The 15,214-nt window shown below is 42.4% G+C and overlaps 2 protein-coding genes across 2 annotated transcripts; one reads left to right on the top strand and one right to left on the bottom strand.

Moving 5' to 3' along the window:
• Positions 1-3,960, top strand: dhrs7 (dehydrogenase/reductase (SDR family) member 7). The gene is made up of 7 exons (XM_084013107.1): positions 1-211; positions 891-1,043; positions 1,172-1,278; positions 1,488-1,727; positions 2,009-2,131; positions 2,230-2,445; positions 3,557-3,960. Exons 1-7 carry the CDS (start codon positions 82-84, stop codon positions 3,596-3,598), a joined length of 1,011 nt encoding a protein of 336 aa, XP_083869233.1. The 5' UTR covers positions 1-81; the 3' UTR covers positions 3,599-3,960.
• Positions 3,961-4,094: 134 nt separating this feature from the next.
• Positions 4,095-13,450, bottom strand: pcnx4 (pecanex 4). The gene is made up of 11 exons (XM_084013106.1): positions 13,310-13,450; positions 11,601-12,375; positions 11,315-11,494; positions 10,211-10,749; positions 9,982-10,082; positions 9,574-9,696; positions 8,163-8,523; positions 6,636-6,739; positions 5,443-6,548; positions 5,133-5,319; positions 4,095-4,959 (listed from the first exon to the last, which is right to left on the bottom strand). Exons 2-11 carry the CDS (start codon positions 12,296-12,298, stop codon positions 4,708-4,710), a joined length of 3,651 nt encoding a protein of 1,216 aa, XP_083869232.1. The 5' UTR covers positions 12,299-12,375; positions 13,310-13,450; the 3' UTR covers positions 4,095-4,707.
• Between the last annotated feature and the right edge of the window lie 1,764 nt (positions 13,451-15,214).

Here is a 15,214-nt window from a genome sequence, read left to right as displayed (position 1 = left end):
ATCCTGCTGCTGCTGTTTTGTTTTGGTGGAGACGCTTGATTGAAAGAAGAAGTCTAGACGCTATTCATTCGCTTTCTTTAAATGGACTGCTGCATTGTGTCTGCACTGTGGTGTTTTCTACCACTTTATCTACTCGTCCACCTCCTGGGTTTCATTTTTGCGGATGCAGACTTTACTCTGCTGTGGTCCAGCGTGTTCGGACACAGGCCAGGTGAGTTAAAACCTGTCTTCACGTGTCTCATTGAGTCCTTGGGATTTACCTCGTCTATATAAAAAATATATATTAAAAAAACAGGAACTGTATCCGTTGCGTCATAAGATAGGGGCAGTCAGCGACAACGTTTCTATTGCCACATAAGCTCTCAACGAGTTATCGTCGCACAAAGTAAATCGTTAAACAAGAATTAGCCTCTCTCACTCACATGATGCTCCATATGAGCTCGTCAAAGGTCAAACTCCACTTTTTATATGCAGTTAAAGTTTTCCAGTTCAGGGTTGTCACATCAGGGATGGAAAAGGCATTCAAATATTTTACTAAGGTCGAAGTAGCAGTAAAAAAAAAAGAAAAAAAAAAAGAAAAGATAATGCAAAGGTATGCAGTGTGAAGTTTATAAAGTGGATAAAAGTAAATGGTACTTTCCACAACGAGGTCAATGACAAAACACAACAATGACCTTTGCTTCCAGGGAGTTATTAAAGCAAAAAATATGTAATAAAGCAAATCTATTTCCTGTAAATGTTTCTCAAGTCCTCGGGGAAGACCAGAACCAATGGTGGTCCAATCCACGTTCTTCTTTTTCTTTTTAAAGCTAGGCTCGTGTTGACATGGAGTAATCTCAGACCTAGCAGCATATTGCATGAACTGATGACTGTTGTTTTTTGTCAACCAGAGAATAAGCTCAAAGGGTTGGTGGTGTGGATCACTGGAGCCTCCAGTGGAATTGGAGAGGAGCTGGCCAAGCAGCTAGCAAGGTGTGGCTCACGTCTCATCCTGTCTGCTCGACGGGAGGATGAGCTAAATAGGGTGAAACGTTGCTGTTTAGGTGAGATGATTCAACTTTTTTAAAACATTCTCTTTCAACACCGCAGTGTAACACAGTAATAACAACATTACTTTGCAGTAGAACTTTCATTCAGGCTTACTCACTTGTGACGTCATTTATTCCTCAAGAGTGCTCTGACCTCCAGGATGGAGATATTCATGTTCTTCCACTCGATTTGTTGGAGAGGACATCACATGAGGAAAAAACACAAGCTGCCATTCAGTACTTTGGACATGTAAGGTCACTACATTTGCTCTTTTATCATACAATGTGCTTTCATCATGAGTTTCATTGAAACATGTCTATTTGATTAACAACTCAATCAGGCTTTTTACTTTACTGTTTTTATTACGGTGCACAGCTTGACATTGTAACTCAAAATGAATTCAAATTCAAACCATGGGGTTTTCCCACTCTCCATTTTTGTCTGCTTTTCCTTTTCAGATTGATGTCCTAATTAACAATGGCGGCCGAAGCCAGCGCTCTCTGTGCTTGGAGACCAGTGTCGATGTGTATCAGGCCTTGATGGAGCTCAACTTCCTGGGTACGGTCTCCCTCACCAAGCAGGTGCTGCCTCACATGACGCAGCGAGGCACTGGGAGCATTGTGACTATCAGCAGTATAGTCGGCCTCGCCGGGGCACCCCTGTCAACAGGATACGCTGCCAGCAAACATGCTCTTCAGGTGAAGGGAATACAGACAGCAACTGTTTGGACCAGAGCTACAATAGTAGCATAACATTATTTATTTTCTAGGATTTCATTGTCCTCAGACAGTTTCTATCAGCAAGTTGTCGATTACTTTTTTTTTTTTTTTTTTTTTTAGAAATGCTTACTCTTAACCCAGAGGAGCAGGTCTGGTTTATTTATTTATTAGGTCTAAATGTGAAATAAATACTTCTCCACGTGAATAGCTGTTCGAGCTTGTGTACACCCTGTTGTTGATGGTTACTGTATCGTCTACAGGGTTTCTTTAATTCCCTTCGAACCGAGCTGACTGACTTTCCAAACATACTCATCAGCACAGTGTGTCCAGGGCCTGTGCAGTCACAGATTGTCCACAATGCCTTCACAGAGGAGCTGCACAAGGTATTTGTAATAGAGCCGTTGATTTTTAAAATAAAAATCCTGTATTTATACTTGTGTGTGATATGACGAAACGTGTGGTTTTCCTTCCATGACCTAAGCCTGTGTCTGCAGCCGGTAACCAGGAGCACAAGATGCCAACAGGTCGCTGTGTGCGTTTAGTGCTGGTGGGAATTGCCAACGGGGTCAAGGAAATGTGGATTGCCCAGCAGCCGTTCCTCCTGTTTTACTATGTCTGGCAGTACGCTCCCACTTTGGCCTGGTACATGACAAACGTGTTGGGCAGCAAAAGGGTGCGAAATTTCAAAGCTGGTCTGGTAGGTATATAATCTGCTTTTACATGTTACAAAGTCAGTATGGTGCATATTAAACCAATGCATTGGCTAGATGATGTTTTACATTTTGTCTTGGATGGATTGGGTGTATTTTACCTTTGGACAGAGCCAGGGTAGCCGTTTTCTTCGTTCCAGTCTTTGTGCTAAGCCAGTGACATATTTACCATACAGACATGACAATAAGCTTATACTCTTTTAAAGTTGCGTGCAACTATGCTGGGAGTTTGCTAGGTCACTGATTCATACTTAATGCCAATCAGCCACATAGTCTAGGTCTAGATTTGTTGTGAGTGGAGACACCCGTTTGGATGCGTAGGACCTTTAAAAACATCCCCTGTAGTACTGAAAAATCATTTCTCATATTTAAGATGTATACACCTGGTAAAATTCAGATAAACGGCTCACCCTAGCCAGTTTGTTGTTTCTGTACGTTTGGCCTTGTATTGCATTCTGTATAGTTGCCCGTACTCTATTAGACCTGGGACTGGGGGATTCTCACTGCGTCCAATGACTGAAAATACTTGGATAAAGCAGAATGTGGCAGACACTTTGCAGAGCTGTGTCTTAACAGCTGGCGGGCCTCAGCTGTTACTGACCTTGCTTGAGTTTAATAAGAAGACGACGGTGGCCAGGGTAGGACAGTGAGAATGACTACTTCCCCTTGGTGCTGACTGACTGACCAAGGTGCCTGCTGGCCTCTGCTGGGCAGTGACAGCTGAGGGCCGTGAAGAAAGGTCATGTCTTACTGGCCAGACATTGGAGCGTCACGGGCTTATACTTCAGTAAGGGGTTTGTGACATATCCTTTTGAGACAAAAGACTAAATTTACAGTTTTCCCAAACAATAAAGTCACTGGGGTTCGGGCAATGTCACGGTTATGCTTTTGACTATGGTTGCAAAGGGTTGGCAAATTTCCAGAAAAGCTCAGAAATTTGGGAAATGTTGCACAGTTTCAATATAAAAATTGTACCTTCTTAAAAGTGGACAGATGTAAAAGAAAAAAAAAAAAAAATCAATACTAGGTCTTAAATAATATTTTTGATTAAATTTATAGTTGTCAAAAAGTGGTAACAGCCAGCCCTTTCTTTTACAGGATGCGGACGCTGCATACTTCACAAAGGCCAAGACCTCCTGAGAATCACATCCTCTAGTAGTGGAAATGCATACATTCCTGATGCTCCACCTGGAAAGTGATACTAGATGAAAATGTGGGTAACTTTGTCTTCATATCGAAGGAAAACGTTTAACAACACAACTGCTTTGAAGGCTTAGAGCTCTCTTCCCGGAGCATGGTGGGGTCTTAGAAAAATAGGTACATTTTTCTTCCATTATGCTTTCATCTCAAATGTAAAGTAAATCATTTATTGACATATTCAGCTTCTTCAGATTATATGAATTTCTGTCCAAAAGCTCTCATGAATTTATGAGGATGTATTCCATGTAACGAAGCACGAGCACTAACGTTTTGATTGCCTCATAAAATTTAGTTACGATCAATGTTCTGTACTGGCAAGTTTGTTGAGTGAAACGTAACAAAAGTGCTTCTGCCAAGCTATTTTATTATAAGTATATACAGATACACATACAAATCAACAATATGTACAAGATAATATGGACAAATGCATTTACCTCATTCTAAATTGTAAACAAGTGAATTGTAAACAAAACAATAGCACTAAACACCTTACACGTACAGGAAGACACCCTCAAGGCACATCCTTGATATCTTAACAAAACATTAAAATTCTTAAAGGGGGGATCACCTGAAAATTGTGAAAACCTAAAAACTACAATAAGACCAGAGGTATTCAGCAGGTTTCATCTAGAGGGGAGGTGGGCAAATGTATTCACTTCGTTTCAAGCACAAACATTAATAAACAAACCACAAAACGTATGTGCTTCAATGGAAATCTATCCGGGATTCTTTCTTCATTGATGTGCCGTTCTAGGAGGTAGTCCACATTGTCAGGTAAAATCTTTCAACCACATTTTGCAACTTGTACAACTCTTCCTCTGTGGTGCAGGACATGAAGCACCAGAAAAGTCAAATTAATGTGAAAAACAACTTAGGTTCCCGACAGAAATGAGTTCTCTGATGTCATGCGAGTCATTTTTCAAAAGCTTTCTTTAGTGCCACATACATTTCCTAATATGAAATGAATATTTTGCTGTGGTAGTACCGACTGAAAGACATCATCCTACCTCCAGAGTATGTTCAGCAGAAAGGGCAGGAGAAGCCACAGGTCAGAGGCAGGGGAAGTGGAGGGGGGCGGAGGAGTAAATGGGATATCCTAGAGGGGGATCAGCTGCTTGAACAGTTAGGTTCCTTAGCATGAAGGGGTGAGCCTGAATGCTGTAACGCTCCTCGTCATCATTAGTAGCATAAAGGAGCTCCCAGGAAAGGTTTGCCCACTGGCCTCGTACCCCCTCTCCATTCAGACGACCCACCTGCACCAGTTGTTCCTGCAGGGACAGGACTCGCCCTGTGTAGGTACCCTGTGAACAAGGACAGTAAATTATAGAAATGAAATAAACACATTTCACTGAGACTGGCTTGAAAGGGCAATATTAAATGCACTTAAAGTTCTAAATAAGACTCAATAACAATAAGCTGTATTCACAGATCTACTTTCATATTTTGTGGTTGAGAAAGCTGATGCAGTAATTACCATAGCAAGGTCATGTCCTAAAGAAAAAAGGAAGGGTTTCTCCTGAAGGACACTGTCATGCCAGCCTTTCTCTGTCACCAGGCCAATGTACCAATCCCTTTCATATTCCTCCAAGGTGCTGAACAATTCTTCTGGGGACTCCATGGGCCCTAGACTTGCTTGATCAAACAGCAACTTGAAACTGAACCTGATGGTGAAGAGAAACCATAGAGGCACAATTCAAGGATATAAAAACGTTTTTTTTCTGACAAATAATGCTGATCTAGTAATCATTTACCAAAACCTAGAAACTCTTAACTGACAACTTTACCTGAAAGCCCGAAGTGCGAGCTGGTAAAGTTCTTTACTCGAGGAGAGCCAGTCGAGTCCTTCCGTCCATGGTATATCTCCACAATAGAGTCTGTAGACATAACTGGGACTGGTGAAGGCAGACTCTGCCCCCAGTGAGATCAGACATGAAAGTGCGACCTGCGCATGCAGCTCTTTCAAGACTTCATCCTCCTTCAGGGCTTTGGTCATGTCCTCTGAGGTCTCGACCTGCACAGCAGGCCCAAAATGCCCCAAGGTGAATCGAAACCAGTCCTCAGGAAACAAAGGCCTGAGCTGCAGCAAGCGGGATGGTAGCAAAGGGGCAGTCCTCCACCCCGTCGGTACGTTGAACAATTCCGATTGGGGGCAGCTGAAGTTCAGTTGGGGGAGAGAGCCGGGACTCTCTCTGAAGACCTCGGAGTTACAGCCTTTATCCACTGCTGGCATCCCGATGCCCAGGCCCAGAGGCTGCAGCGGCTGTAGGGCAGAAAGAGCCAAGTTTTCAAAAAGACTGTCCATCTCCACAGAGCCTGGTAGAGAGGTCCCTGTCTGCAGCACTGTGTGTCCAGGCTGGGCCTCCGCGGTTACTAACGCCACCGTCCGCCTGGCTGGTTGAGGTCCAAATAAGTCATCCTCATCTGACCAATCACCAAAGGAGGTCAAACTGGAGCTGTCCTGTCTGATCCTGAGAGAAGACACGTTTGATTTCACCATGACAGCCTCAGGTGGCTGGTTACAAGTGGTCTGGGCCAACTGGGAAGACTGGGACTTCCTGCCTCCAACGGTTGGCCCTTCTTCATTACGCCATAGGAATCCTTTATGCTTCTGCACACAGTAGCGGAGGAGCAACCAGACCAGTGCTTTCAGAAAGTCGTCCTGAAGTTTTCTTAAGTTGTCATGCGAGTCAATGATGCCAGAGAGCACATTTCGGGCATCAGAGTAGACTTGCACCGCAAGGGCAGCACAAGGGGTGAGGGCGTTCCCCCAGTGCAGGTTAAAGCCCTGGGTGAAACCAAGCCGCTCAGGCCGCTCGAAAGCTGCCTCAAACACTTCATCCACCCTCCGTGCCTCCACTGTATGGCAAGATGTCTCCTGCAGCTCCAGACCCTGTAACAAACCATATGGCACTATTTAATCTTGTGTTTCCATGACAATGCAGTGATTCTCTATGGACAAAACAGTAAGATACAGTACCTTAATGTTGACTGTACAGTAGCCATATCCTCTCTCCAGGATCATTATCCAGACCATACGGTCCTGAAAGCGCCCAAGAAAATGAGAGCCTGGGGCTAAAGAACCTACAGGGGGACGGGGAGATCATCAGCCATCCATTCAGCGAGCATGTAAAGAGATGCATCATGTAACGCACATAAGTAATGGTGCACATTCCTTTCATCTTGCATCAGCTGAGCATCCCTCTTCTGACTATATGGATAACATGGCTACTGGATGAGCTGCAGGGAGACGTGTATCATCACAGTACTACAGGAAGGTCATGATACCGTTTTAACTGGCTGACTGCACAGAGATCTAAATATTACATATTTTGCTAGCCTTAGCTTTCCATTAGTCTCTGAAACTTCACTCCTTTATACAATGCGGGCAGACGACAGACGTTTATTTCAGCGCAGATGAAAAGAAATGGCAAGGTGATGGAGGCTTTTGTTTTAAGTTGACAAGCGCTCGCTTGGCTCAAGAATAATGCCATGTCCCATAACGACATCTCGGAATAGTCCCAGTCGCTACCTCATGATGGGAAGTGACAAGCTGGGCAGACTCCTTTCCCGCTCACTGCTCCACGGCCCCCAGTGTGAGCAAAGCGAGAGAACACTACAAACTGCCATCGCTAGACTGTGAGCATCAACCAAACAAGCACGTATTCTGAATTATACATCGCAGCTTCAGCATCCCAAGATTGAGTGATGACATCACCTCAGCAGCTATATTCAATTTTGAATCATCAATCCATAAATAATGATCTCTACTTGAACTGTTTTCTCCTCCTGCCCCCTTCTGATCGAGCATAGAACAAAAATTCTAGCAGCAGCTCCGTTTGGCCTAAGAGTATTATGCGGTTAATGGTGTGGAAAGATTTGGATGTAATGAATACAGATCAGAGCTATTTTTTTTGGGTCACTTCACAGCAAACTCAACTGGATCATGCAAGCTTGCATTACTGCCAGTAATTCCAAAGAGCTGCTCACAACAACATTCCTCTTACTATTAAACCATATGAGGTGACGGTTCAGTAGGCTCTGATCTACAAACTGCCCCTACTTCACCCATAGGGATGTTCAGTCACTGCAATTATAGTATACGTTAGGGGTGTTGTGATGTATTGGTATTGACGATAAGTGTGATATTTAAAAAAATAAATTAAATATTGATACCATGTTAATAATACACATGATAATATAGCGTCAATAATCCAGTAATAAGCCTGTTATGTCACACTTTTGTATTTATGGTTACAGACTCACTCTCCACCTCCATACTCATATTTTGAGTATGTAAGAAATTTAATATTATTATTATACCAAAAATATTTGTGCTATTCACAGATTTTTTTATTTACTTTTTTAAAATAAGTAAAATGTACAGCATTATTCAGATCTGATTAAAATATACTTGAATGGTCTCAATGTAATGTCTATAACATTAAGAAAGATTTAAAAAGGAAGACACCATAGACAGAAAACATGTCAAGAATGGACAACTAACCCAGTGATCCTCTTGCAAAGGCCGTCCTCAGAGCAGAGGCCAGACTTCCACTCATCTGCTGGTAGAAGATTGAGTCCGGGCAGGGACAAGCGGTACCTACGGGGCCTGGCCAACTGCGCTGAGGCCTGGGGAACCCCACCAGGAAGATGGGCAGGGTGAAGAGGGGTAGCAGAGGGGCAGAGAGCAGGGCAGACAGGGTCACCACCAGCAGCAGCAGTGGGCATAGGGAGGCATTCAGAGCCAAGAGGGTTCCAGCCGACTGACGCCGCTGCTTCTTCTCTGTCCAAGATGTCACCAACACAGTCAGGGTGAACTTTAGCTTGGCGAGGAACTGGGTCAGTCTATCAATCAGGAGGCCCACCTGGATCAGAAGCACACAGGCAAACATGCAATAGCAGTGATCTACTGACCTGTCATCAGTTATTATCAGCTGATATCTGTGTAATATACCATATGTATGAGTGATTTGTGTGTTTTTACTTGTTTTACTGCAATATTATTAATGTATATTCTCAGTGGCCACTTTATAAGGTACACCTGTAGATGCAAACGCAAATATAGTACAAAAGCTAATTTACAAATGTTTACCTTTGCAGGATCATAATGTGCTTTTCTGATTGACACTTTCAGAGAAGTATTAATAGCAAAACAATAGTACTGTAACAGCATAAAAAAGTAGCGCAATGATTGAGTTTTCCTGAGCTGATGATGAAAGTAGCTAACAAGTGAGCCATCATGCTTCTTTCTCATCTCTGTTGGAAGTTGCACATCCAGTGTAGATCGGGAAAGTTGTACAGATCAGATAGCGAGTGACACATGTCGTTGGTCATGTGTTGCATAAATTAGCTGATAAATGTTATGATAACGGGATATTGGGTTGGTGCATAGACTTGCATGCTTGCTGATACCCGATTTAACATTTAAGGCTTTATCAGAGGTATTTCTGATACTGGTATTGAAGCAACTTAACATATAAGAGATATATTAACATATCTATTGACAGTGTAAACAGAAACATTTTCTACACTGTCCTCAACTTGTGGCAGATCTGTTAATTGGATAACATTAAATTGGACTGGCATACCTCATAAAGTGGCCATTTCTTTAATCTGTACTTGTGTTATGGAAAATGTTCAAAAAGTAAATCAGTACCCATGATGATGTTCCATGTTAAGTTTCGAAAAGATAGGCCCGTTATGGTATAAATGCTTCAGGCAAATTTTGTTTAGGTTCAGAAACTTAAATATCCCATGCATGTCAACAGTTCAGTGTTCTGTTCACAGTTATAGCATATACATTTGAGAGATTTGACAGCACTGCTTAGGTCAGATGTAAGCCTGCAGATATGATATACAATGTAGATGGATCTAATGTGTGGTTAAAATAAGGGGAACATTAGTATAGACCTTACCAAAATAAGCTGAACTCCAGTGCCCAAGTTGTCCCACCCAGGCAGTATGTTGTTTCCAGCTGCAAGCTGTACCAAGACCACCACCACCATCTGCAGAAGAGCATCCTCTGAATTCTGCCACACCTGCACAGCAACAAAAAGCAACCTGAGCATAAAATCAAGCAAACCTGGAATTAATCACTGTTTATTTTAAAGGGAAAAAAAGAAAATTGTGCGAGGCACCAAGAAGACATGTTTTACATTCTCATGCTTTTCGGTTTCATTTAAAACAAAGATCTGTGATTTCTTTGCTTTACTAAGAATCTGATTAATTACATTAAAAAGAAGGTATTTACTGTAATATCTATTTTCTGCGTGCAATGTTCATTTTGACACTTAGATGTTGAGCAAGAGTGAGTGCGACCATACCACTCTGAAAGCTCGTGTGAATCCCACACTGAGGGAAGCCCTGTGGAGCAGCTGCAGAGATTTGTCCATAGACAGGAAAGCAATCATTGCAAATGGAGACACTGTAAAGTAAAACACACCGTTATGTGCAGGTCAAACACACATTCACATATTCACTGTTGTTTTCACACGAGAAAGATGTTAAGATTGGATAACATAATCCTTAAAATACACAAAATAACAAGCTCACCAAGATAAAGAAGGACTCTTCTGATTGCTGCAGCGATGTATAATCCTCTGTTCCTCTGTTTAAAAGTCTGCACACTGGACATGCCTTTAGGGTACAGGGGATTGAGGAAAACCCCTCCAAACATATAGGCCCCCTGGATCTCTCTGAGAGCCCAACAGAGGCAGAAGAGTACGAGGAGGAGGTAGCTGACAGGAGCCTGGGGTCCTGTAACCAAGCTCTGGGACTGAGCTGGACCGAGGAAATGATGCAACAGCCCTGCCTCTGCCATCGCCACCAGAAACATTGTAATATAGAGCAACAGCTCCCTCCAGCCCAGATTCCAGCCAAAGGAACTGTGAAGCGGAGGTGCCGATGTCCCTCTGCGAAATCCAGGGTCCCCAAAGGCTACCGTGGGACCTCTGCAGAGTGTGCCAACATGGCTGAGGTCCAGGCTCAGCAGAAATCCCGTAGAGATGGAGAAGAGAACCACACCCAGTGTTGATGGGATGAAGTAATTACACACAGCTACGCTGGCAGATATACCGAACATCAACAGTAGCCTGTGGGACAGCAGACACACAATAAGACATGGCTGATGATACACAGCCTACTGTCACACTTGTCATTTCAATGGGTCCAGTAAAATCTGATGAGAACTCGTTTCCCATACAATACATAATGTGAATAAACAAAATTGTGTATTGCTCAGTTTGCTTCTATAAAAACAAAAACACTGACGCTACTGGTTTGTTGTTGATATCAGGCACACAATGTTTGGATTTATATGTAGTTTGCAGTGAAGCAATTAATAGTATTTTATCAGATGCCATTTCTATGTCTGAAATCAGAGCTAAATGGTTAATTATGACAAAATAAACTTTATGAGGTACATTTGATTTGCTTGACAATATGACTTATCTAAATATTTAACTTGCACAGACACACACAGAGTACTAGATATATGAAATTACAAATAGAGCCATAGCTTTCCTTAGAGCCAGAGTTTCTTTATATTAATCTTGAGGCAAAGGGATCCACGGGTATGATTTGCAACAACGCTGTGGTTGTTGATTTTCTAGTGTAAATCGTCTGATGAAAGCTAAGGCATGCTCTTTCAATATGTACCTGAGGTTGCTGGACATGGGCGAGCCTCCTAAGCCAAAGACAAGAGCCTGCTCCATGCCCCAGAGGAGCAGGGCATCCAGGGGAGGTAGAATACCTAGCGCCCACAGCAGAGGTAGGAAGAGGAACAGCACATGGAGAACCTGGCTGGCCAGTTGGAGCTCAGGGACGGGGCCTGAGAACCTACATCAGAGCAAGGCATTGAGATGCAATATGGCAGCAAGCATAGTAAAATACAGTAGCATTCTATAAGAGGACATAAACATTCAACTGCGTTGCTGATGCTCACCTGTCAGCCAAGTCCACAGCAATGAAAATAAAAATGTAGAGGGGCCGAGTGAGTGGGGTGATCTCATAAGTGTCCTGTGCCTGGAAGGTGGCCGTCTCTGTGGCTGTATTTACAATGAGGGAATACTCAGCTATACACAGTGTCACCCAACTCAGGACAAAGACGACCAAGGATATGCCAATGCTCCCATAGAGAGCAGTCAACCTGCCAAGGAACACGTACCATGTCCCAAAGCCACAGAGCACCCCAGCGAGTACTGTATGCAGCACCACATTCAGTCCAAACCGCTTCCCTGGGGCAATAAAACGAACCGTCTCTGGGCTGACACAGTGGGTGAATTCCACTTCCTCTTCATCAACCAGGATATTGGGCACCCCTAGTCTCTCCACTGTGCCACTCCTCCGAACAGCATACATTGCCAGGGCCTGGACACCCACTGCAGTCCCAAACATAAGCACACCAGAGAGCACCGTGGCATGGAGCTCCTGAAGCAGCTGCAGCTGGCAGAGCAGAGTACCAATGCCCCCCAAAAGCCATGGTGTCAAAAACAACACTACCTGATTCACATAGACATATGGTGGGGCACAGTAGCCCAACTTAAAGCGTGGACCCCCCAACAATGTCTGGGGGAAGCGCTTCCAGAAGAACTCCTGCTTGTACTCATTAAGAAGGGGCACATCTGGCCCCATTCTGACCATTCCCGAAGGGGTGGCAGGTCATCTCCACACAGCTGAAGTAGGAGGTCCATTCATCATCCCGCAGACATTGAAGCTGTCTGCAATGGAGCACATCTTCAGTTAGTAGGTAAAGGAGAAATAATGATGACCCAACAAATAAGAGATGTTCTAATACAATATATCATTGTCAAACAATCTGTGCCTCACATGCAGTAATGTTACACAAACTGAAGGTAAATAAGTAGTAGATAATACAACTTTTAAACTGCAATGTATTACTTTTGCAGGCATTTTGCATACATTTTGGATGATTATGGAATTTCTCCCAATACACTTTTTACAGCTGTCATAGTTTGAAGAGTAAATGTGGTCACTTCAACCAGGGCATGAATGGTAATGAGCAATAATTTACTATTATTATAACAGAATAAATGTGTATTATTATTTCCTTCTCCTAAATAAATCGTAAACATAATTGTAAAGCCGTTTACAGGACAGGCATGGGCCTTTTGGCACCGACTAATTTCTTCACCAATCTGATAACATATTGTTATCAGGGCATCCCTGCAACTCTGAGTTAACTTATCTTCTGAATTTGTAATTAGCACCTAAAATAAGGTTCTGTTAAAAGTGGATGGAACGCGGACATGTCACGGTTTATAATGTATAGCACGAAATAATACCAAACACACAAACAAAAGAGCAACAGCTGCAGTTGCCATGAAAACACACCACAGAACCAGTAGCCATGGATGCGCTAACGTGGGCTAACCTGTTTGAGAAGCTAGTACCCGGGCATTTCCAGTAACTCGTATAACTTATATAACCAACCCAGGTATTTGGCTAAAAGTATTTTATTCTGGACCTCCCTGAGGCTGCTCTCGTCGCTTTACGTTAGCTAGCTGTTTTATTTCTGTTAGCTAGCGATGCCAGCAAGTCTTTTCAGCTTGACTAACTGTTAGCCGTGAGTACTAACAGGTAAATAACAGCAGGTTAGCAACCTGCGTTGACACTGGTGTGAGACAGACTTACCGTTAAAAGCAGAATGACAAGGTGCAGGTGAGTTCAGCGTATTATGTGACGATATAGGTAGAATTGTGGGGAAGCGGGTGGAAATCGCCAACATTAACATTAGCAGCGAGCTAACCGCTACAAAGCCAAGTAACATAGGCATAATACACAGACAGATTGTAACCAATAGGAGTAGAGAGAATTGGAAAGCACGTGCTGTGATTGGATTTAAAGGCACAGGCCCCACCCCCACAGCACCCAACCCGCCCCTTCAACAACCCACGGCATTAAAACACAAACAGTGTTGTCTTTTGTAGTCTCTCTCTCGCTCTCTCTGACTGAATAGGCGATCATTAAACCTCGACATTTGTCAGTATTATATAGGTACTAGATATAGGTAATTGTCCGATTTTGTGAGTGGAACTGTGCCGATATTTGAAACTGTATTATCGGGAAAAAATTGACAAAGCTGCATGAATGCTGAGTCAACTGAAAAATGCAGATATACCCTCCTCAGTAAATAACAAGGGATTTTATAATTTCAACTTGCTTCCCACTGAACAATGAAAAGACCATCCCTGGCTGTTTGCAACAATAATTACATTAAATGACACATTAAGGGCTTGTTTATCCTCCTTCTCCTGAACATTTTTTAACCTCTCACTTGCCAGTAGCCTTAATCTAATGCACTTAATCGACCCCAAAATATGACATAGGATTAGAAATTTTAATATTACATGCTAAATCCTTGTCGTCGTGTTCTTAATACTAAAAGAGCAAATCCTACAAGTATTTTATTATTTCAATATACTGAAGGTGATTGCAGTCAAGTGTGTGCCTCTCCAAAATGTAGATTTGCTTAGAGAGAAAAGAAGGATCATGAAGTGATCAACAAAAAGGGCCACAATATCAACACAAAGAAAGAAGATAATCCAGAGGCAAGGAGATTAAATTGTTGTTGTTATTCTTCGCCAAGACTGAGGGGATAAGGGTGAGCAGGACGTTGTGTTTCCTTGTCATCTTGAAAAAGCAATTTGTGCTCTGTGTAGGACACAATAACAAAAGAAAAGCCCATCAGTCACGACAACATGTATTGCGCCCTGTAATCCTCCCATAGCACCATTTATTCAAAACCATTAGTCCATTTTTGTCATAGCTGCCATAAATATCAACTTGAGTTAAGACTTAAGAGTCATTATAGTAGAAGCACAAGTGAATACCATAAAATCAAAAGGGCCGATACCAAATTGGCTACAATCTCCACAAAGCAGAACATATGACGATGGTCTGAAAATTGATTTGCGTTACATTTACAAGGAAATTGGATATTTGTCAGTTGTTTGGTTACATTGTTTTTCACCATTATAACCACACATGCTGTTTGATTGAAATGGTGTGATAAATGACACACAAGTTCAATAATGTGATAAATCACACGCAAGTCTAGAAATGAAAAGCAGTTAACATTTAATGCTCTCAACCAAAATATCTACACAAAATAAAAGCATTTTCCTTTTCAGTCTAATTGTCACTCTTACTACATTCTTTTATCTGTATTTCCTCTCTCTCTCTCTCCACATTCACTCCTCATCCTAGGGAGCCTCACAGAAAACAAATTACAGGGAAATGACAAGTGACAACAATAACTCAGTGACAGATTTTAAGAGAGGCAATATGGCAAGATTGTTTTTGAATAGAGGATGTATTTATGGGGATGAAAAATGCATTCAGAGACATAATGTGCACCTTGTGAAAACAAAATAATCTATATTTTCATTATCTGAATTTGTTTGTCATCGGCAGCCAAATGTGGAGATTTTTTTTTTTAACAGCAATTCCAAGTCAAGTGATGATGTTGATGCAATTGTAACCTCTACTGAAGCGCTTATAAAGTTAATAAAAGCTGGTGAATGTGTAATGCTCATG

The sequence above is a fragment of the Eutrigla gurnardus genome, assembly GCF_963514095.1.
Source record: "Eutrigla gurnardus genome assembly, chromosome: 7".
In the NCBI taxonomy this organism is placed as follows: domain Eukaryota; kingdom Metazoa; phylum Chordata; class Actinopteri; order Perciformes; family Triglidae; genus Eutrigla; species Eutrigla gurnardus.
Note: the sequence above shows the minus strand (reverse complement) of the source record. Positions and strands in the feature narration are given on the sequence as shown.